Source organism: Patagioenas fasciata, chromosome Z (genome assembly GCF_037038585.1).
Source record: "Patagioenas fasciata isolate bPatFas1 chromosome Z, bPatFas1.hap1, whole genome shotgun sequence".
In the NCBI taxonomy this organism is placed as follows: domain Eukaryota; kingdom Metazoa; phylum Chordata; class Aves; order Columbiformes; family Columbidae; genus Patagioenas; species Patagioenas fasciata.
In genome coordinates this window covers 522,362-545,635 of record NC_092560.1, presented here as the reverse complement: position 1 = coordinate 545,635, position 23,274 = coordinate 522,362, and the positions used below count along the sequence as shown (strand labels likewise).

Here is a 23,274-nt window from a genome sequence, read left to right as displayed (position 1 = left end):
CACCTCCCTGGCAGTGCCACGGGTACCAGCACCATCCCGGCAGTGCCACGGGTACCAGCACCTCCCTGGCAGTGCCACGGGTACCAGCACCATCCCGGCAGTGGCATAGGCACCATCCTGGCAGTGCCGCAGGCACCATCCCCGCGGTGCCACGGGCAGCCGTGCTGGGCAGGGGCTCGCGGGGCCGTCAGCATGGCCAGGTCTCACTGATGGGACGGCGAGTGCAGCCACGGCAGGCAGTGCTGGCAGAGTAGGGGGGTTCATGGCAGGAATAACGTCCTTTGCCAGGCACCTTTTCCACAGCGGGAAGCAGGATCATGTTTTGCCCGTTCTCGAGAGCTGCCAGCCCACGCCACAGTTGCTGCCTGGCTGGGGGCAGGTTCCAGGGGGTGTTGTGAAGGTCTCCGTGCAGAAAGCAGGGGTGTCTCCTGAGACAGGTGACAGCAACCTGGGTGCCCAGCACCATTTTTAAGCATGATACAACCCTTAAGCATGTACATCTTGCAGTGAGAGGTACCTCTGTCTGGGTAAGACTGCGTCCCCGCTGTGCCGAGGCTGGGAGGTGCAGGTGTGGTGGTGCCCAGCAGCACAGGACCAGTGCCTGCTCCTGGAGCTGGTGGGGGCGGCTGGGGGACACAGTCCTGCAGCGGTGGGACTGGGGTGGTTGGAGAACAGAGCCCTGCGGCGGTGGGACTGGGGTGGCTGGCAGCCCTGCCCTGTACTCCTGGACATTGCTCTGGGACAGTTTCACGGCTTCTCCTCCTCCTTCCCCTTGCAGCTGCTGCTGCCAGCCTGGATTCCAAGCGCAGGCGCCTTGTGTGCTGTTCTCAGCTGGTGCCTCTTCCTGGAGGCAGGAATGTGTGTGCACTGGGCCCTGCAGCCCTCGAGCAGCTTTGTCCTCTGCGCACCGCGGGTGGCTGCCAGCCAGCGGCACCGCCGGGCAGGCAGCCGGGAGTGGATGGGCAGCTGTGCCAGGGCCACTGTGCCAGGGCAGCTGTACCAGGGCAGCCGTGCCAGGGCAGCCATGCTGGGGCAGCCGAGGACAGCTGAGGACAGCCGAGGACAGCTGAGGACAGCTGAGGACAGCTGAGGTGCTGGCTGCCCGGCCAGGCAGGTGGCCCCTACTCTACCTGCACTTGTCCCTTGGAGCACCTTGTCCCCTCACCTCCACCCAGCTGGTGCTGGTGATGGTGTGTCATGGGTGACTGCGTGTCGCGGGTTGTCCCATGTCGTGAGCGATGGCGTGTTGTGATGGCCTGTTGTGAGCGATGGCCTGTTGTGAGCGATGGTGTGTGGTGAGCGATGGCGTGTTGTGACCGATGGTGTGTTGTGAGCGATGGCCTGTTGTGAGCGATGGCCTGTTGTGAGCGATGGCCTGTTGTGAGCGATGGTGTGTTGTGAGCGATGGCCTGTTGTGACCGATGGTGTGTTGTGAGCGATGGTGTGTTGTGAGCAATGGCCTGTTGTGAGCGATGGCCTGTTGTGAGCGATGGCCTGTTGTGAGCGACGGCCTGTTGTGAGCGATGGCCTGTTGTGAGCGACGGCCTGTTGTGAGCGATGGTGTGTTGTGAGCGATGGCCTGTTGTGACCGATGGTGTGTTGTGAGCGATGGCGTGTTGTGAGCAATGGCCTGTTGTGAGCGATGGCCTGTTGTGAGCGATGGCCTGTTGTGAGCGACGGCCTGTTGTGAGCGATGGTGTGTTGTGAGCGATGGCCTGTTGTGACCGATGGTGTGTTGTGAGCGATGGCGTGTTGTGAGCAATGGCCTGTTGTGAGCGATGGTGTGTTGTAAGCGATGGCCTGTTGTGACCGATGGTGTGTTGTGAGCGATGGCCTGTTGTGAGCGATGGCCTGTTGTGAGCGATGGTGTGTTGTGAGCGATGGCCTGTTGTGAGCGATGGCCTGTTGTGAGTGATGGTGTGTTGTGAGCGATGGCCTGTTGTGAGCGATGGCCTGTTGTGAGTGATGGTGTGTTGTGAGCGATGGCCTGTTGTGAGCGATGGCCTGTTGTGAGTGATGGTGTGTTGTGAGCGATGGTGTGTCGTGAGCGATGGTGTGTCGTGAGCAGCGTTCCCACCCTGGCTCACTGCTGTGGAAGCTCCTCCGGTCCTTTCGCAGCCCAGGGAAGCGGAGGTGGCAGCAGCAGGGCGGGGAGGATGCGAGGACCCAAATTCCTGCTGCAGGGCGGGAACTGCCATCCTGGATCGTCCTGGATGGGGGCAGAACGTCCCGCCCCACGTCCTGAGGTGTCCACGGCCTTGGGGTGAGTGGGACCTCGGGGAGAGCAGGGGCGGGCGGTGCCTGCACCAGGACAAACACCGGGACAGACACCAGGACAGACACCAGCACAAACACCGGGACAAACACCGGGACAGACACCAGCACAAACACCAGGACAAACACCGGGACAGACACCGGGACAAACACCAGGACAGACACCAGCACAAACACTGGGACAAACACCAGCACAAACACCAGGACAAACACCGGGACAAACACCAGCACAAACACACGGACAAACACCAGGACAAACACCGGGACAAACACCAGCACAAACATCAGCACAAACACCGGAACAAACACCAGGACAAACATTGGGACAAACACCGGGACAAACACCAGCACAAACACCAGGACAAACACCAGCACAAACACTGGGACAAACACCGGGACAAACACTGGGACAAACACCAGCACAAACACCGGGACAAACACTGGGACAAACACCAGCACAAACACCGGGACAAACACCGGGACAGACACCAGCACAAACACCGGGACAAACACCAGCGCGAACACCGGGACAAACACCAGCAGAAACACCATCGCAAACAGCAGCACAAACAGCAGTCGCCAGGAGGGGCCGTGCCTGCAGAAGCACCTGGAGACGCTCAGTCCCGCTCTGACAACGCCCGCAGGGAAGCAAGCACCACAACTGCAGCAGCTGCGGAGGCTCAGGCTGTTCGGAGCGGCCGTCACTGGACCCGTATGGAGCTCCAAGCCAACGTGAGACCCTCACAAACAGGATTTGTGACCGCACCGCCGGGGCTGCCTGCGGCGGCCGGAGCCCGGCGCCCTGGGGCCGAGGAGGACGCCTCTGCACTCAGATGCTTCCAGAGGCGTCTGGTTCTTGCCAGCCAGACCCCAGAAATCCACACGCACAGAAAACACCGGGAGTTCCATCTTTACCACAGCTTTAATACCCTCTTTTTGTGCTCTCTGCACCTGGGGACAGCACGGTGCCCTCGGAGGACCAGATGCTGACAAGCAGGCAAACAGGGAATTTACACAAAATACGTGTAGTTTAACTCACTTTGAATGGCAGAACGTAAGCAAGAAGTTAATTTCTACATATGGAGTAAGACTGGAAGAAGTCAAATGGACAAGTATCCTTCAACTGTCAGCAGGTTGAGCTGAAGTACAGAGTTCAAGTATTGTCTTCAAATGTTAATACGTACACGATCAATCACTATGGAAAAGTCCAAATGCTTCTACTGACTTAATCTTCAGAAGGAAAACAAAAATAAACTTTACTTTCCCAATTAATATTTTGATTTTACGTTAAATATATTTGAGACACTGACTGGTCAGTACTTTCAGACACGAAGTCTGGAACAAATGCAGAAAATCCAGTGAACGTTTGTTAATTAGTTTTCAGTGCCGTTCAGGAACCACGAGATGTTGTACGTCCCTGCGTTGTGCCGCTGGGTTACGGAGCACGACGGAAGCAGCGCCGGGTGCTGCTGCTCCTGTGCAAACCCCAGAGCCGGTGCCGGTTGTGACACGGGGCTCGGCCCCACCGCCCGGCCCGGCAGGTGCTGAGCAAACAACCTCAGCTCTCCGGCCCCTCCAGCGCCCGGCCTGGCCGGTGCCGGGGGCACAACCCGAGGTCTCTGCGTCTCCAGCACCTGGCACAGCACGGAGCGGGACACACGTCCTGGGACGGCACAGAGCTCGTGTTGTGCTTTGCTCAGAGAGCGCACTTGTCTGCTCTAAGGTAATTGGGGCTGCTCATCCACGGAAAGGTGGTGCTGGTGACAGCCGAGTTCTCCCTGCAGCTCCTGTTTTGGTCCCGTTGTGAGACAATGCGCCAACAAAACGAGAGAAGGTGACTCCAGCCCTGGAGAGCCCCATACCGTGGGGCATGAGAGCCCGTGTCCAGCCTGTGCAATGGAACCGTTCATCTGGTGGCCAGACACCTCATCGAGAGGACTGAAACGCCACCTGTGCACCCACGGAGCACTGGAGGGATTTGCAGTGGTGCCTGAGGACCAAGAAGAGCTTCTGGTCACCTTCGAACCAGGCAGCCGCCCTGCTCCACGGAACGGTGCTCAGACACAGACACGGTGCCACCCGTGCCAGGTTCTGCCTCATCTCCTGTGCTGCCCGGGGTGTCCCCACGCTGCTCGGCCACGACGGCAGCTGTGTCCAGATGTGCTGTGTCCAGCTGTGCTGTGTCCAGCATGGGCTCAGAGCCACAGGACAGGTGAGACAGGTGAGATGTGGCCGTGTCCCTGCTCCCTTGCCGGTGTCCTGGCAAGGGTTGTGTCCTCTGTCCCAAGGCTGCCGGGACAGCTGGTCTGTGTTGTTACTGCCTAAAAGAATGGATCCTGTCTGCAATTGCTAACCTGAAGATTTTTAAATCCTTTCAGTTTTAGGTCGGTCTGCTCATATAACAAAGACCAGAGTGACTTGCAAAACTCCTGACCTTGCAGCTTCACACATTCAGAAGCCGCACAATTAGCTGGCCTGTGGCTCTATTCCAGCATCCAGACTTGTACAACTCTGTAATAAACAACATCTCGTCTCTGTGTGCTAAATTTGGCTCATTTGTATGCACAGTGGGTGACAGAGCTGCGTTTTGGGGACAACATCTGGAGAGATGCGCAGGGAGATGCACCCGCCCCTCCTGCACGCTTGGTGCCCAGGACGAGCAAGGTGACCCCCGAAAGCTGAGCAGAGCGCTAGAAAACCTCATTTCCAGAAGAGCATCTTTCCTCACAGGTACTGAGTTTCTCCTTTGCTGTTGTCTCGCAGGGATAAGCCCATCTACTCACAGCCCCTCCCGTGATGCGGACGGGGATGGGAGGACGGGGATGGGGTCTCTGGGTGCATCTGGGCTGCAAGTCACAGCTGGCGAGTCCCCGTGGGACCTGCCCGCAGCTCCATCCTGCCTGCAGTTCTGTCCTGCCCGCTCCCCATCCTGCCCGCAGTTCTGTCCTGCCCGCACCCCATCCTGCCCGCACCCCCGTCCTACCCGCACCCCATCCTGCCCGCACCCCCGTCCTGCCCACACCCCATCCTGCCCGCACCCCCGTCCTGCCCGCACCCCATCCTGCCCGCACCCCCGTCCTGCCCGCACCCCATCCTGCCCGCACCCCAGTCCTACCCGCACCCCATCCTGCCCGCACCCCCGTCCTGCCCGCACCCCATCCTGCCCGCACCCCCGTCCTGCCCGCACCCCGTCCTGCCCGCACCCCCGTCCTACCCGCACCCCATCCTGCCCGCACCCCAGTCCTGCCCGCACCCCATCCTGCCCGCACCCCCGTCCTGCCCGCACCCCGTCCTGCCCGCACCCCCGTCCTGCCCGCACCCCATCCTGCCCGCACCCCCGTCCTGCCCGCACCCCATCCTGCCCGCACCCCCGTCCTGCCCGCACCCCATCCTGCCCGCACCCCATCCTGCCCGCACCCCCGTCCTGCCCGCACCCCATCCTGCCCGCACCCCCGTCCTGCCCGCACCCCATCCTGCCCGCACCCCATCCTACCCGCACCCCCGTCCTGCCCGCACCCCATCCTGCCCGCACCCCATCCTGCCCGCACCCCCGTCCTACCCGCACCCCATCCTGCCCGCAGTTCTGTCCTGCCCGCACCCCATCCTGCCCGCACCCCCGTCCTACCCGCACCCCCGTCCTGCCCGCACCCCATCCTGCCCGCACCCCATCCTGCCCGCACCCCCGTCCTACCCGCACCCCATCCTGCCCGCACCCCATTCTGCCCGTGCCAGGGGCTCCTCTCCAGCCGCAACCCGGGGTCTCTGGTCCCCTTTCCCTGCTGGCTCAGCACTTGGTTCCACGCAAAGATCTCGGCTGTGCCATGGGGAGGGCGACACGCGGGGTCAATGGCGACACGCGTTGCGGATGTGTCATTCTCCCACTCAGACTAAATCAGCACTCGTTTCCCCAGCCGGGGCTGCTCTTGGACCTGCTCGGAGCAGCTTCAGCTGCGGGCAGCCCGATGTCGGGAGACGCTGTTAACATCCTCATCTCTGCTGCAGGTGCCTCCACATCACAGAGAGCATCACTTTGTGCTTGTTTGGTCAAGCAACCACCTCTGCTTTCTGCTTCCCTGCCCACCTGGGCACACAGAAGCAGCTTTGCAGCAGCAGGTAATTTTTCATCCAGAACCCACAGCATTGTCAGGGTGATCCACTCCTCCCCTTCCCATGCCCCTGATCATCTACCTGAAACACAGCAGCAATAAGATAGAATTATGTAAACAAGATAAACTAATTAAATATCTCAGGGTAGTGCCTTTTACCAGTCTAAGACAGAGTTGCTGTCTCTGACGTGCAGACCTGATCTTAATAAGAACCCAAACCAGACCACAGAAAGTGGTTTAAGCCAGACCAGCTCCCTGAGCAAACTCTGCTGCAGGGCTGAGAACGAGCCCAGGGAAGTCAGAGGTTCCCCAAGCTCAGGTCTCAAGTCCTGCAGCCCCGCACCCGGACACGCACCAGAACGTGCCCTCGCAGCAGCACCAGCGGCGTCTGGTGGCACCGGGGACGTCTCCAGCAGGTACAGGGGGATCTTTCCCTCTGCTCAGCACCAGCAGGGCTGCACCTGGGGAACCGGGCCCAGTTCTGGGCTCCACGGGACCAGAGACATGGACACACTGCAAAGATGCTGGAGGGACTGGAGCACCTCAGGTAGGAGAGGCTGAGCTGGACTGAGCCTGGAGCACAGGAGGCTCAGATGTCATCGCTGTGTGACACCTGAGCAGAGGGTGCCATGGGGATGAGCCCGGTGACAGGACCATGGGCCACGGGCACAGATCGACACGCAGGAGGTCCCCTCTGAACAGCAGGGAAGCCTTTGCACTGTGAGGGTGACCACGCGCCGGCACAGGCTGCCAGGGGGGCTGTGGATTTACCGCACTGGAGATACCTGAGTCACCTGGACAGGGCCCTGGGCAGCCCTGCTTGCTCACGGGTGCTGGACAAGGTGGCCTCCAGATATCCCATCAAACTGCAACATCTATGACAAAAACATCCCATTATCTGCAGCCTGTAATTCCCAGGGCATTAATTATCTTCTACCCAGAAAACTGGATGTTTGTATCACTTCTAATGAGAGCTGTGAATAGCAGGTCATTGAGGCATGCAAGGAGTTACCCTTAAGTCCCCAAATGATGTACTAAACCCTAATTACTGTCTGAAGCAAAGACACCTCAAAAGGAAAACTACTCTTTATCTCATCTCCATCATATGCTGCTGCTGTTTGAAACAAGCTTCTTCTTTTGGAGGTCACCCCCAACTTTTCACAAGCCCCTTATGACGCTCATGGCCCAGCAGCCCAGGACTGGAGTGAAAATGCACAGAGATGAGCCCAGGAGTCTTTCTCCTGAGCACGGGGAACCCACAGCTGTGGACTCAAACCAGCCGCCCCTTGCCAAAGCAGCCACCAGCTCCAAGCCAGCAGAGTCCACCCTCCTCAGGCAAGAAGCCAGGAGAGGGAAAAAGGCAGAAATATTGTGTCTGTGTTGCATCTTTACATTTCTTCCTATACTGAAACTCCAGAGAAACAAACATACACAGAGCCAAACCTGTGTCTAAGTCAGGATTTGCTAAGTCTGTCTGCTTTCCACTCTGCACGCATGAGGAAGTGGTAAAATGGGTCACAGACTGACAGGTCACGGCCAGAACTCACCAGACGGCAGCTGGTGGAAGACCTGCCTTTCAAACCATGTTCTCTTGCCCCAAAACAACCTGCACCCTTCTCCCCTCATGCAGACAGGAAGACAGACCGATGCTTTATTATAGCTTCTTCTGCATAAATACAAGAAGGCAGCAGCTTAATGAGGTGAGCGCCCGTGCCAGCCCGGCCTCACGACAGGGTCTGGGCAGGGCCAGGCGCTGATGCTGGGCGGCCAAACCCGACACCCTGGTGGTGCTGTGCGTGCAGAGCCGCAGCTGAGGAAGGAACCGCTCTGCCCCGCTCACACCTCCGGAGCTTCAGTTCATTTTCTTGCGCTTCCGCTGGCTCACTGACGCCTTCTGCACCGGCAAGGGCAGAGAGAGCGTGCCCAGCTTGTGGTTCTGATCGTCCCCCGGTCCCAGCAGCCCCTTTGCCTTGGAGATCTTCAACCGCATGGCCTTGGCGATGTCCATCATCCTGGAACACAGCAGAGAGCTCCGTGTCAGCGGGGCGCACCATCTCCCGTACCGCGACACCACACAAAACACCAGCAGCCGCTTCCCTCGGGGGGGAGACGGAGCAGCAGCGAGCAGGACGTGTTCTCTGCAGCTCAGCGGTACCGCGCAGACAGAAGCTGGAAGCAGCCAAAGACTACGAGGTGGAGCCTTCCTGGGAGGCTGGAATGCCCTGAGCTGTCACCACCACCCCGGAGAGCGCTACAAACCCACTGCCTCGCACCATGCCCAGCTGAGAACAAATAATGCTCCTCTCCACTTCCCGTCTAAGAGAACAGGCACAATATCAGTTCGGTGGCTGCTGGCTGCATCCCACTACACTCGCGTCCCACACGTGGTACGGTGAACTGCACCCCGTACGGCACGAACATCTCCTTTTAGCCACTAAAATTCTGCATCTTCAGCTGTAAGAAGAGAGATCTGGCTGAGATGCGCAGTGTGAAGAGCTCAGGCAAGAAGATACAACCCAGAACACACATGAGGGTTTGTCAGAGTGAGCAAAGCGCAGGGGGGAAGCCCACGGGAAAACAGGTGTCCTGGGATCACACAAGTCCCAGGATCCTCCCAGCTGACTTCATTATCTTTGGAATACAAACAGGGTCAGTGGGGAAGGGCTCCCCAGTCAAACCTCGCGCTCCGGGCAAGGACCGGCCCATCGGGTGGCGCAGGGCTGTGTGTCTCCTTGATTTTTCACAGGTCCCAGACTCCTCCACCCTTTCCCAACAGCATCTGCACCGTGTTCCCAGCTCCAGTACAGCCATTGACAACAAAACCTGGGCATCAATTGTGAAAACCTTAAAAAGTTTATATCCCCCCCCAGAAAAAGAAAAAAAAAGATGGAATGGAAACCAACAGCAAACATGGCTGTTAAACCCAGTTCTACCCACCGAAGAATAAAGAGCATGACTGTGGCAAAACCACATGTAATTGCATCAAGGCCGACTAGGGAGCTTGCAAAGCCAAGAGGTGACCAGGGGCTGTGACAGCTCCTGGACAGTCCAGAGGGATCCCCACCGCGGCAGTGAGGTTTGCATCCCTGCACAGCTCCACACGAGCTCTAAGCATTCCTGAGAGGGACCAACAAGACTGAATTTGGAAGCAGACGCCCCTGGTGTCACCACCACCTGCACGGCAGGACAGGGTGGGAAGGAGACACGGAGCATGGTCAAACAGCCACTAACGTGGCCACCTGACCCCCCCGCAGAGCGTCAACAAGCTGCCCAGCCGACCTGTGCCGTTGGGAGCTGCCCCAGCACGCACAGCAGCCCCGGTGAGCGGTTCCGATCAGTTCCGGGTGGATTGTGAGGGCCAGCGGCACAGGGTGAGCAGTTCAGCTCAGCTCAGGACGCACAGGCAGAGCAGCGGCTCCGGCTGACACCTGCTGGGAGGCACCGGGCTTGCAGCTGGCAGCAGATCCATCTCACACGCGTGTTCTTCCACAGAAGATCAGCCTAAGGGGCAACTGCCTCAGAAGCTAAAGCAGGAGCTGTCTGACCTGACGCTTGCTCTGCAAGCTGTTTTCTACCTGTTCACTTCCGCTAACACTGATTTGGCAAATCCTTGTTTCAAACGCCACAGCCAGCCATTCTGCCTACAGCCTCCCCTTGTGATGCTTTGCAGGAAGGTCCCCGAGCCTGTCAGTATTTCAGACACAAAAACAGTCTCAGCACCGAGCCCAGAGTGGGTACATTCAGGGGCCTGGCATCCCTCCATGTAAACACCAACAACACGCACAGTGTGACTCCGAGGAAAAAGTCCCCCATTTCTTGTTTTCCTGCAGTTACACCCCAACTGGTACCCAATGGGGACCGGAGTTCTGCAGCAAGAAGGGGCACAGAGGACGTGGTTTGTCAGGCCAGAAGCAGAGCTGGGGGCAGGGGACGGGTTCTGTCCTGGAACCTGCCCCAGCTGGGCATTTTGGAGCTGCCAGCCTCAGCTCCTTTGCCTGCAGAATAGCTGAAGAGCCTCTTGATGCACCTGAGGACGTCTCTGCAACAAGCACCCTTGCGAAGTTCGAGACACATAACCACCCTCCTTTATGAGCACCAGGGCTTAAAAAAACCAACTCTGAGAAGCTGGTGCCAGAGAAACGCCAGAGCTCTCGCCAGGGCAGTAAGGACCGCAGCACATCTGGGCAGGCATGAACAAACACAAGGACTCACCTGCTTTCTTGGAGCTTCAGGTCATTCTGCAGGACGGTGAGGTCCGTTTGGAAGTTGTTGATGTGCAGAGCCAGTGCAATGACATATGCTGCAATTTTAGCCTTCATTGACGCAGAGACTAAATTCTGGACACTGCATGGCAAGAGGGAGAACACATGAGATGTGGAGCATCAGCAAACCCAAAACACAACTCCCATGAGGTGCAGACAGAGCGGGAGCCCTGGTTAGACATGACTGGCTCCTCCTAGACACCACAGAAGAGCTCAAAGCAGCGCAGACCTCTGATCAGAGAGGCCTAACGGGCTTGTCCTCACAGCCCATTTCTGTCTGCCCTGTTTCTGCTCACAAGTGAAAGCCTCTGGGCTTGTGGTTCACTGTGCAGCCCCGACAAAGTCACCAACTAACAGCACTTCGGTCTCTTTGGTAGGCTGGTGTCTCACAAAAGAAAAGCAAAGAGCAGCTGTGCAGAGGGCATTCACTGTAACTACTAACGGCAGCTCAGGCACAATCCACACAACGCAGACCCATGGCTGGCAATCCTCTGGGGCCTGGCTGCGCTCACCGGTTTGAGCCTTCAGACAAAAGCTGGCCCATTTGAAATCAAATCCTCTGCTCCTACATCAAATTGTCCGCTCCTGTAAGATCAACAGCAGCAGCACAGCTGTGTGACAGCTGGGTGTCGGCTTTACACCCCTTCTTGGCAGAGGCTGCTGGCTGCCCCTGCACGAGGACGGCACGAGCAACGATACTCTTCACTCTTGCCTGTATTTTGGTACTTCCAGTCAACAGGATCGCTGAAAACCTTTATCCAGGTTTATAACTGCTTACTTCTCAGTGGCATCCTTCATGCAGTTTTGGCTCTCTAGGTTTCAATGGGGAGGTTCATGTAAAAGTACCCCTGTTATGATAACTGAACTATGCAAGCACGAAAAAAGCACCGCTGCTGAGCCACTGCACTGCCCGTGCTGGCCCGCCCTGGGATGGTGAAGAGCTGACACATCCGTCTGCCAGCTCCTGGCCCACAGCGGAAACGTACGTGCAGAGAGGTGCCCGTCCGGCTGCGCTCGTTTTGCCATCCGGCGCCAGAAACAGCCAGACGGATGGATGGGCACCCCCTGGGTCAGACTGGCACACATGAACCTGCTTCCCCCAGTCACATCTTATACCTACACTGTCTAAAGAGGATCACCAGTCACAACCCAATGTCTGCAGGGTATGAAGAAAGAGAAGCTACTGCTATCTGCCACTTTAGTAGCTTCCCTGAAAATCACACAATGTCCTGAGCTGGAGGGACCCACAGGATCATGGAGTCCAACTGCTGTCCCTGCACAGGACACCCACAGGTCACCCCGTGTGTGTGAGGACGTTGTCCAGTCTCTTCTTGAACACTGTCAGGTTGGGCCGTGACACCTCCCTGGGAGCCTGTTCAGTGTCCAGCACCTCTGGGTGAAGAACCTTTTCCTCATGTCCCACTGACCCTCCCTGGCACATCTGCTGCCGTTCCCTGTGCTCTGTCACTGTCACAGAGCAAAGAGATCGGTGCCTGCCCTTCCTCCATCACCACCACTGATGGGTCCCAGCACCTTCAGAGGCTTCTTCCCAGGGAATCTTACTAAGTATTTATCTGAGCAGCCTGAAGTCTGTTCTCATATCCAGTGTTAAGGTCTTGCTGGCAGTTTTCCTCCCATTAGCAAAGATTTTAAACCCGACTGCTCCGTGGTCGCTGTGGCCAAGGCAGCCACCAGTTGCCACTTCTCCCACAAGAGCCTCTCTGCTAGTGAGAATCAATCTAGGAAGGCACCTTTCCTGGTCAGTTCCCCTAGCACCTGCACCAAGAAGTTATCATCGAGATGCTTTAGGAACCTTCTGGACCTGTTGGTGCCAGCTGTGTGTTGACATCTGCAAGTTGAAGACCCCATAAGGACAAGGACAAATGATTTTGAGGTTTCACTTAGTTCCTTAAAGAATAACGTTGTCATCCTGTCTGGGTGGCCTGTAGCAGACTCCCACAATGACATCCACTTTGTCTGACCCTTAATCCTCATCCAGAGGTTCTCAGCTCTGCCACCGTCACTGCCAGCTCCAGTCCCCCGCTACATGCAGTGCCAGCCCTGCCTCTCCTACCCACACCGTGCCCATGGCCCTTCGAGCTGAGCTCTGCTGCATCCGCCCCCAGAAGGTCAAAGCAAACGCAGCTCCTTACCTGCCATTGTTGTAGGTCAGCGAAGTGAAATTCTTCATGAGCTTCTTGCTAATAATGTGGGGGCATTCGGGACCCATTGGATCTAGGACAGAAAGGGGTTTTGCAGAGGAATGAGGAGCACATACTCTTCCTCGTACTGCCCATATCCAGCCACCACCACAGCACGTTTATCACTACAACATTTATCACCTCTTCCCAGAACACAGAGAACATAAAACGAACCCGGTCACTTGATTTCCAGTCCCATCATTTTCCAGGTCTGAGACACTCCTAACAGTTTTTATTTTCTTTACAAATAACATCTCCCACTTCAATAGTACACAATCTAAAATGCATACATGTGCACCTATGCACTTATTTATTTCGGTGGATTCCTGCCTCTTAATAGATGCTCCTGACAAAATATTATTAGAACTGAAGCCACAGTAACGAATTCCTACAAGCACCAGGACTAGTCATTTCCACATCCTCCTTGACTAAGTCCTACGGGGTGACGCTGGTGACTCCAGCAATGCAGGGTGATATTCACAGCCGGGTTTGCCGTTTCCTCCTCCACCACCCCCTGCCCTTGAAAATGCCAGCAAGGACATTTTCAGCACTGACAAGGAGATTCAGATACACAAGTTCTGTGGCAGGTGGCAAGTCTTGAAAATCTCAGCCAAACCATTTTGTGCAGTGCTTTCAAAACCAGCAGTTCCTGCCATTTAAAAAGCAGGAATTTATGAATACAGCGGAAATATGATCACTGTGATCCACACACTGAGCTAATAAGCAAAGGATGATGCAGATGTTCTCAAAAGCAGAGATACACGGGATGTATTGTGTACTGTGTGCGCCTCTTCCATCTGCAATATGGATGTGGTGAGAGCTGACAGTTTCCAGTCTCTTGTCTTAGGACTAAGGTGTAACAATACAAAACACATTTGTAAGTACAGAGCTATCAATAAATTATAAAGAATCCCAAACTTTCCAATCTAAGCTACCTGGTGTCCTACCCAGAGGATCTCATGGGGCCATCCTGCTGCATGGTGGTTACGAAGGAACTGAAAAGGATTAGACACACACACCCAACAGATGCAGGTCACACCTCAACAACGCAAACAACCTCAACCTCAGCCTGAAACAGGCCGAGAGCAACTGCTGCAGCTCGCTGTTCGATCACACAGCTCCCTCTGGGCAGCTGTGTACGGCAGTAATTACAAACCAGTGAGGTGGCTTAAAACTGAAGGAGTAAAAACACTCTTACTCTTCTTCTTGATCACTTTCAGGTGGCTGAACTTAATAAGGGTGTCCAGGAACCAAAGGCATCGGGCTTTGCGATCTCTGCTCTCCTCATTGGCAGGCAGGAACTTCAGCTCCTCTAAAACAAAGGAGCAATGGCTGAAGGAGAGAGAGGGGAGAATGAGGCTCAAAGAACCAGGAACCAGTTTACATTGTCAGGAGGACAAGCCTGTACCTTCACTGCTCAGCTGTTTGAGAGGAGTTCTGTGCACACCTATGAAGGATGAGCACACTTTCCTGTCAGCGCCCACTGTGTTCAGCCAGCTCCTGCCCACCAGCGTGCAGCCACTAAGAAGGTCGCTGCGCCGCAGGAACTGCAGGCTCTCCATGTGGCACACAGACACGCTTCTGCTTCGGCACAGGGAGCACAGCAGTGAGGTGCTGTCTGTGCTTTCCTGCTCATTTCAGCCCCTCAGCACAAAGGCCTAACAGCTCCAAGCGTGCATCCACATCAGCTTGCCGAGCCACGGCAACCCCCAGCAGGACAGATCACATCACGCTCAGCACCGTTCTGTGGCCCATCTCCCAGACCTGCCTTCAGACCCTGCTCTGGACCTCTCCACTGTTCTCCTCCGCAGCCCGCTCCCCGAAGGGCAGCCACGCTGCTGTGCACACAACTTCCTCACCCGTAAAACCACACCCCGCATTCCCCACAATGGGTGTTGCTCAGCCGTGCTTGGATCAAACATCCTTCCCCTGCACCCAGAAGATGTGTCTGGGTACAGTGAACTGGTGGCCGCAGCTGTCCTGCCCCTCTAGGGAAACCAAACTTTACTGGGGTCCGCCTCAATTACTGCAAGGCTATTTGCAGCAGTATTACCTTTTATCTTCTGTCTTCTTAGTGATTTCTTCCTGAGTGATGTTAACAAAGACTGCTGCTGGAACCTCCAATGCTTTATACTCTGCAGGGGACAGAACTGAAAGGATTTTAAAGAAAATAAGTGTGCCTTTGTTCTCCCTTCTGGTCTGAACAACCTGCAGTGAGATAAGCTCTATTTGCTCTTGCTCTAGCAGGGAAGGAGGGAATGAAATTAGAAATAGGAGGATGCAATGACAGGACATGGAAGCTAGCCAATAAAACATGTCTCTGAAGAGACCACAAGTCATTTCTCCTGCACATCTGACCTCACTGCTATTCCCAGTCGAACTGCTGCCAACAGGGAGGCACAGCATCCCGCTCTCTGTAGGGAAGAGGCAGGACACAGCACTTGCAGGCCCACAGATCCCCCCACAGTAGATCTCTGCTCTCAGCTGGCTCATTCATACCCCGGCAGCACTCACTCCCGTGTGCCAGACCACTGCCACTGAGGCTTACACGTGTGGGAAACCACTCTGCCACAGAAAAGGATACTGTCCTCAAACTTGTAAACGTTTTCTGGTTTGTCAGCATCTTCATTACACGGTGGGAGGAAGATGGAGATGTTCTGTTCATCATCTTGGGCCACATCCTGGATCAAAGCTTTGGACAGAAGGCAGAAAAAAAGAGTATTTGGACCATGCAAACAAAACCAGAGAACATGACCCCAATGTAAACCCTTCCTTTAAACACAAGTCTTCTCAACAGTGGTTCTTGGGTCAATGCTGGTTTTGTCACAGCTGGAGTTTTAAATGTTAAAACTCCATTTCAGTTTATCTCACTTGGGACAGTAGTGAGGAAAAGTCTACAGCTCTTCCCAGTTTTCCTTTGTTACAGCCACACATAGGTGTTGATGGTACACCAAGCATTGCAGGAGGCACAGAAAGGCTGAAAGCTTCTCATACGCCCGCTATGTGTTCAGCATGCTGGTTTTAGACTGGTGTCATCACTTCTACCAAGAACTTTCTGCTCCTTAAAATTCAGAAAAGCCACTCCAGACTAGAGAAAAATCTAGGAAAGGAAGCAGCGAGAGAAAAATGGCTGCTGCACCTCCTGCCTGCAGGGTGGGCAGAGTCTGGTTTTAGCACACCGGGTTCTGTTTGGCATCCATCTGGTACAGCAGCTCTGAGAGCACAGGTCAACATCCAACATGGAGCACAAGGGATGAGTGATGATTGGTTCTATAATCAACAGGTGTGTCTCTTATTCATAACCAATGAAAGTCAGAATCCCAGACATGCCGGTGGAAAGGAGCTCAGGTCCCCTGCCCAACCTCCTGCTCAGAGTAGCACAGTCTACAACAGCAGACCAGGGCAGCCCTGACTTTGTCCTGCCAGGGCTTGGAAACCATGGCTGGTGACTCCACACCTCTCTGTGACCTGTCCCAGGGCTGCACCGCCCTCCAAGGCAAGAAGGTTCCTCCAGTCTCCCACCTCGACCTCTCAAGGTCCCAGGACCACTGCAAGTTGAGCTGCTGACCCTCGTTGGCACTGCTGAGCAGGGTTTGGCTCTGACTGCCCTTCAGGTAGCTGGGGGCTGCTGTTAGATCCCCCACTGCCTCCTCTTTGCTGGAGGAACCAAGCCCAGGGCTGTCTGCCTCTCCATGTTAGCCGTGTGCTCCAGGCATTGCACATTCTTGTTGCCCTGCTATGACTCCTCCATCACTTCTCATTCCTGGTCAGGGCAGGGCGCAGGAGGGTGCACAGGATGGACAACCTAATTCAGCACAGTCACAGCAGCGCTGGGTATGACACCTGAGGGGGCTGGGACCTGGCTCAGGGCACTGACCATCTTCCAGATATGTCACCGTGAAGCCAGGACACAGTTCACCTGATGAACATTCGGCATCCCAGTTCAGACCAGGTGCATGTACAGCCTTTATCCCAGCAAACCCATATCCAGGAACTCCCATAAGAGCTCCCAACAATGGGCAGGGACGGACACTGATGTCACCGGGACCTCCTGTCATTCAGGCAACTCCCACACTGTCTCACAGAATCAGAGAAAGCAGCTCCTTTTCCACCAGAAAGATCTGCAAGTTCTTCCACGTGTGCCCTTCTCAGCTGCTAGTCCAGCTGCTTCCTTGGTCACTCCAAGAAAACTTTCTTCTTCCCACCACATTTGACAAGGAACAGACCGAAAAAGGCACTTCTGGTTGCCTTCACTAACACCCCAGACAATATTCTTACCTGTTACTCCCTTTGCCTCTATAACATTTGCTGCTGCTTTTGTCACAGCCGTATTCACAGCGTCGTTGCCCACTGCATTCATTCGCCGAGAGTTCAGTGCTCGCTTCTGCTTGCTGGTACCAAAGGCCTCGATGCACAAATCCATCTGTGCAAGGGAGACGCAAATTAAAACACACTGCTAAACTGAAGACACTTTGCAACTAAGAGGAGAACTCAGCTAACCACCACCTGTTCCACATGCACATTCACTAAGGAAACTTAAAACTTTTCACCACGCACAACCATACAACAAACTGATCTGCAAGGGGACAGGAAGTAACCAGGACTGTAATCAAGTCTAAAATAATTATGAAAGTACTGCTGAGTTAGGCACTAACAATGCTCTGTCTCATAAGGAGCAGAGAGAGCACTGAACCTGCACAGGTTTACTCTGCAGTAAAACAAACATCACAGTCTCAGACAAGTATCATCTGCCACTATTAGCTGGATAATGACAGCAGAATATGATGTGGGGTTTCAGCTTTACCTTCTCCCTGTAGGATTTATTCTGATAATCCTTTGTGTCATCAGGCATTACGTTACCTATAAAAGAACAGAGGTTATTATGCTTGGCTCGCAGCGGCTAGGAAAGCACACGGATTCGGTATCCCTTCAGCTCCAATCCATTACTGAAAGACTTGGCACGACACCTCAAAATCTCCTCCATTTGAGTTTGTCAACTAAAGAACATTGAACAACAAATTATGTACCTAGAACAAAAAAGGGAAAGGACTGCAGCAATACCCAGGTCCTGCTGCACAGGTGAAAAATGAGCTCCCAAAATAACATATTCTTCGGGTTATCCTCCTGGGTTCAGTAATAAAATGCAATTCTGCTGGAGAAAAGCTGTTCTTTTTTCAGTGATCCAGTCCCCTGACCTGACAGCTTCCAGGGCTTTCTCAGCAAAGCACACCTAGACAAGGCTGCACTTACTCTGAACAGCAACAGTTTTGTTACTGACTCCAGCACTCCCACCATCCCACCCCGAACACTCTCTGCTTCACCTCCACCCAAAATTTCAGGTGTGATATTGCTTCCTGTCTCTCTGTTTTTCACATCATGCAGTGCCTTAGAAAGAGAGTGTAACGTATCCTCCTTCCTCTGAGCTGAGGCAAGAAGGCAGAAATGAGGAAGATGGAGCAGCCAAGGAGACAGGAGAGCACTGTTGTCAGGATCCAGGCAGCTGACGGCTGAGGGCACGGACAGGTCCAGCACACTGCAGCCTGGCGCTGGGGTTAAACACAGGACCCTCCTACCTGACAGCAACGGCTGCATGTTGAATATTTCAGCATTATAGACATCCATCTGCCCAGAGTCCTTGTCTAACACACCCACAAAATACCTGGGAAGAACAGGGACAGTTGATTAGCAAAAGCAGTCCAGCAACAGTGATGTTTTAAAATACATGGTGCAGAGCCATGTGTATTCCCCATCCCCTGCCACTTCGTCTGCCTTGCAAATGCAAGTTTTCCAAGCACATCTGGGATGGCAAAATAAAACAAGTTACCTCCAAGGCATACACAAATATATGTGTAAGCGTGTGTATACATAAAGACTTGCTGCTCTAAGTAAATGTATATGTCTGAAGACAACTAAATTAGCTCCCAAATGCACAAAGTCTGGGTGGCAGAGCGCTACCTGCAATGCTTTTGTCTTTGTTGATGTGTCAGGATCTTCTCAGTGCTTCTATGCACTGTCCTGTGTTTTTAACACCTTGGTTCCCTGTGGCCAGTTCTCTGCTTAGTACAAGTCACTTTAAGCCCTCAGAGCTTCTCAGAAATGTGACTCCATCGTCTCTAAAACAGGATAATTGCTCTAAGGTAAATTCCTTCCAATCCCACATTTCAGAGGGGAAGCCCAAGTGGTTTGTGCTGCTCCTCACCGTGTCTGCTGACCCCCCTTGCCTGGAGCTGATCGGTGTATCAGCTGCACCGGTTTCTGTCCTGCCAGAAGAGTTCCTTCCTTGCGATCCCTCCTAACTGGTGCCTGAACTTGCTCTGTCCATGGTGTATAATCCTAAAACTCGGGACACACTGTCTGAAGACAAAACCCACTTGCACAACAGGCTGACTGGTGCAGCGCAAGGGACACTCACCATTCAACTGCTCTCAGAGGAGCAGCCTCAGCACAGTGAGAACCACAGAATCATTTCAGTTGGAAATGCCCCTCAAGATCATGGAGTCCAACTGTTCCCCACCCCTGTCCCTGCCCCATGTCCTGAGAACCTCCTGTCCGTCTGTCCAGCCCTCCAGGGCTGGTGACTCCAGCACTGCCCTGGGCAGCCTGTTCAATGCCCCACAGCCCTTTGGGGAAGAAATTGTTCCCAGATCCAACCTCAACCTCCCCTGGCGCAACTTGAGGCCGTTTCCTCTGCTCCTGGTGCTTGTTCCTGGGGAGCAGCCCTGGGCCTGCTGCCCACCCCAGTGCTGGTACCAGCCAGGATGCTGTGGCCTCTTGGCCACCTGGGTACACGCTGGCTCATGTTCAGCCACATATATGGTTCTCCACATATTTGGTGGTTTTCCTATTAGAGGAGAAAGACCTCAGATACAGAATATTTCTTAGTAGTCCAGTGGGATCTGCCCCAGCGCTACACAGATCACGTTCTTAAATCAGGACATGTGGAGGCTGGTGACCTCACCAACCCTTCCTTTTACAGCATGCAGCACAGACAGATTACAAATTTACAGAGTGCCATGCTGTGGTCCTGAAGCTAAATGGTGATTAATGGCTCAGCGGTTTCCTGGGCAGCAGAAGACAAACTTGGATATTTCCTAATCTTAATTTCTTAGTTTCTTAATAACAAAGTCGCTATTCCTAGGTTTCAGCTACATCAAATCATCACCTCAGTCCTTCCTTCACAAGACTTTTTCAAATATACTCTCTTTGTCTGTAACATCAATGTCCAAAGGGATGTAACGCTCGCAAAGAGTGGAGCTGAGTGTCCTGTCAAAATGCTCTTGATTCAAACCACAGTCTCAGTGGGAACTTCTGAGACAGCTTTAGGAAAGACTTCCGGGAACACTGTGTGATATCTGAGCAATTCCTCCACTTCCACCTCCACATTCTTGCCCCATTTTGCCAGCAAGCCATACCTGCATAGGGAGTTATATTTCTTAACTACGCTGTCGAAGTTATTCCCCACGTAAGAAAGCCTTTCACCTTCTGATACCTGAAAAACAAAGAAAAATTACTTCAATACAGGGCTGTGAAAAACCTTCTCTTAATCTGCTTTTTTCCCTGGTGCCACAAAGCTCTATATTCCCAGGCATCGGACACTAAACACACACAGTCAAACTTCACTTCGCTCATTTTTTTTGTACATTGTGCATTAGGTCAAAATCTTTCATAGACAGTCAACATTTCTTGAAGTTGAAACTACTCATGATATTTAATTCTACCTCAGATTTACTGGGCCAGAAGATGAGGGACTGTTGCAAAGCAATCACAGGAATCACAATTCGGAGCTCCTCAGTGTAGCAAACTTGGGCATCACCGCAGTTCAAATGCCTCACTGAGCTGACCACCTCACTCTGATCCAGAGGCAACAGTTTGTGAAGAAGCTGGGTTTACTCTGGGTTTAGTGCAGAGATCCAGCCTCTCCACCACTCAAGATACTATTTCACATGCTTTAGGGCCCTTAACACAGTTGCTCAAAGCTTTTCTGAGCTTCCAGCCAGGACAGACCTTACAGATTTCAGCCTGGGCAAAAGGACATTGGACAGACAACACCTCAAGGAACTTGGTTTAAAATGTAATTTTAAATGATCCATTTAAAGCTCTAGTACTGTCAAGTGATTGCAATTCACTGACTCAAAAAAACACAAAAAGCCCTACAAGGAATGGCTCAAACACCTAAATGCATTTCAAAATGTTTGTGTCTCTACTATGCTGTACCGTATTTCCCCTGAGGATTTCGGCTAAAAAGCCATTCATTCATTAAGTGAATCACGCACATAAGCAGCTGTGAAACTTAACAATGGCAGCAGAAAGCACCTTCTGACTTTAAGCTTGGTTCTCTATCAAAAGAAACAGAAATCTCCTTATTATGTAAATTAATAACAACAACAAAAAACCCTTCAGCAAATATTTCAGTGTGTTCACTGTGTAAACATAACATGACAGATTTTGTGACCAATGGACCTGACCAGTTGTTAAGTAACAGCTTTTAATTTTCATAATTTCTTTTTAGGTTACTAAAATAAACCATCAACACACACAACTTCAGTAAATCATCCTTTGCCTGAGAACACACCATCATGTATCAACCAAAATTTTTCAAGTAAGCACATCTCCAGTTCTGACGGAAAAGTCACTCACTCTCACATCACTCTCAAAATCTTTAATCAAAGTGTCTCATGTTGCATTATCCAGGTTTATTTCTGCTCCCAGCGCTTGCCCACGATGCACAGCCCAAGTGGGGACAGCCTGATACCGAATGGCTCCACTGAAACCCCCGAGCCAGACGTGGGGCTGTGGGACCCGCACCAGCTTCCTGGGGCGCAGGGACACCACACGGGTCCCCACAGAGCGTGGTGGCCTCGCAGGAGCATGGAGCACTCCACAGGCTATGGAACTGCCCTGCCCACCCTGGGTACGGCTTCAACCGCTTTCCTGTTCTGCTGCCTCCCATCATTCACTTCCACCATGGTGGAAGCCCCTATGAGAACGAGAACTTCCTCTAAAATACCAGAGATTTTGTGAAATTTGGGAAACAGCTCTCTCCCTCACACAGACTGGGGCTAAACTGACTGCTCTTATAAAAGTCTGCTAGAAAGCAAAGCTCCATGCAGATTTTCCAAGTCTTGCTCACTACGGGTAACAGCTGGAGTGGGGCAGCGGGCAGGAGAGGGACAGCGGTGTCCCTGAAGCAGGAACACAGGGATCGTGAGCTGACAAAAGCTTCAACCCCCAGCCGCAGGAGCTGCCATGAGCGCAGCCATGAAGGAAAACACGATGAAAACCCACCGCTCTGTGTCGAGGCGGGAGGTACCACGTGGCCCTAGTGATAACAGGAACAAAAATATATCAGAAACCCCTAGGCATAATGTAACAAGACCAGGTCTAATGTAACAGAAACCTAACAGGGAAACAGCAGCTCTGCAGAGACTGGACATGAGGCACAGCGGGATGTCCTCGGTTTGCCAGCTGGACGAGCGGGATGTTCCATGAGATGAGAACGAGCTGTGTGACCCTGGCTGAGCAGCAGCACAAAGTCCAGGACACGTCAGGAAACCGGGACAGGGAGCAGCGCTGTGGGGGCACCAGCTGCACAGACACCGGGGCCACCACGGACCCCAACGAGACCCTCGAAAACCAAAGAGGGACCTCGGCAGAGAGTGGGGTTATGTAAATAATTTATGTTTAATGCACTCACTAACGGTAGAAACAAATGAATACGCGGTTGGTGCGTGTGATGAACACCGAGAAGTGCGAATGACGCGCACGCTCGATGGGAGGAACGATCCTCCGAGCGCCCAGCAATGCAAGTGCTGCTTTTCAACACTTTCAGAGCTGCCTTAAGGACACTTTTTGCCGACTTCCCGGTACCACCGGCACGGCCGCAGCCCCGTTCCCCAGCGCTGCCGCCTCCCAGCGCCCCGGGCTCCCGGGCCCGCAAGCGGCGACAGCCCGGGCCTTACCAGGATCCGCTGGTGCTTCTTCCGGGGATGGTCCCTGTTCGTGTTCCGGTACACGGTGAACCGCATGGCCTCGGCCCGCCGCAGCCTGCCGTTGGAGAACTGCACTGCAAGGCGGGGAGAGGCGTCAGCGCGGCCGCGACCGCCCGGGCCCCCGCCCGCCCCGGCCCCGGGCCCCGGCTCACCCAGCGTCGCCGGCTGGTCCGCATTGGGGTCCCCGCGGTAGCGCCAGGTGGCGGTGGCCATGGCGAGAGGGCCTGACCCCGCGGGGCGCTACGTGAGTGCCCGGCGCCGGGGAGAGGCGGCTCCCGCAGCGGGTCGCGGCTCCCTGGGTCGCGGCTCCCTGGGTCGCGGCTCCCTGGGTCGCGGCTCCCTGGGTCGCGGCTCCCTGGGCCAGCGTGATGCACCCGCCACGCCTGAGGGAAGAGAAATGCGCCCAATCACGGCCGTGCTTATTGCTGCGTAACGGGAAGAG

At 54.2% G+C, this 23,274-nt stretch overlaps 1 protein-coding gene across 1 annotated transcript; it reads right to left on the bottom strand.

Moving 5' to 3' along the window:
- Positions 1-8,017: 8,017 nt before the first annotated feature.
- Positions 8,018-23,227, bottom strand: POLR1E (RNA polymerase I subunit E). Its single transcript, XM_065861749.2, has 12 exons — positions 22,985-23,227; positions 22,803-22,906; positions 20,256-20,332; positions 18,417-18,502; positions 17,648-17,703; positions 17,122-17,266; positions 15,428-15,535; positions 14,897-14,993; positions 14,042-14,175; positions 12,796-12,877; positions 10,593-10,724; positions 8,018-8,392 (listed from the first exon to the last, which is right to left on the bottom strand). The coding sequence occupies exons 1-12, from the start codon at positions 23,043-23,045 to the stop codon at positions 8,233-8,235; spliced, it is 1,242 nt and encodes a 413-aa protein (XP_065717821.1). The 5' UTR covers positions 23,046-23,227; the 3' UTR covers positions 8,018-8,232.
- Between the last annotated feature and the right edge of the window lie 47 nt (positions 23,228-23,274).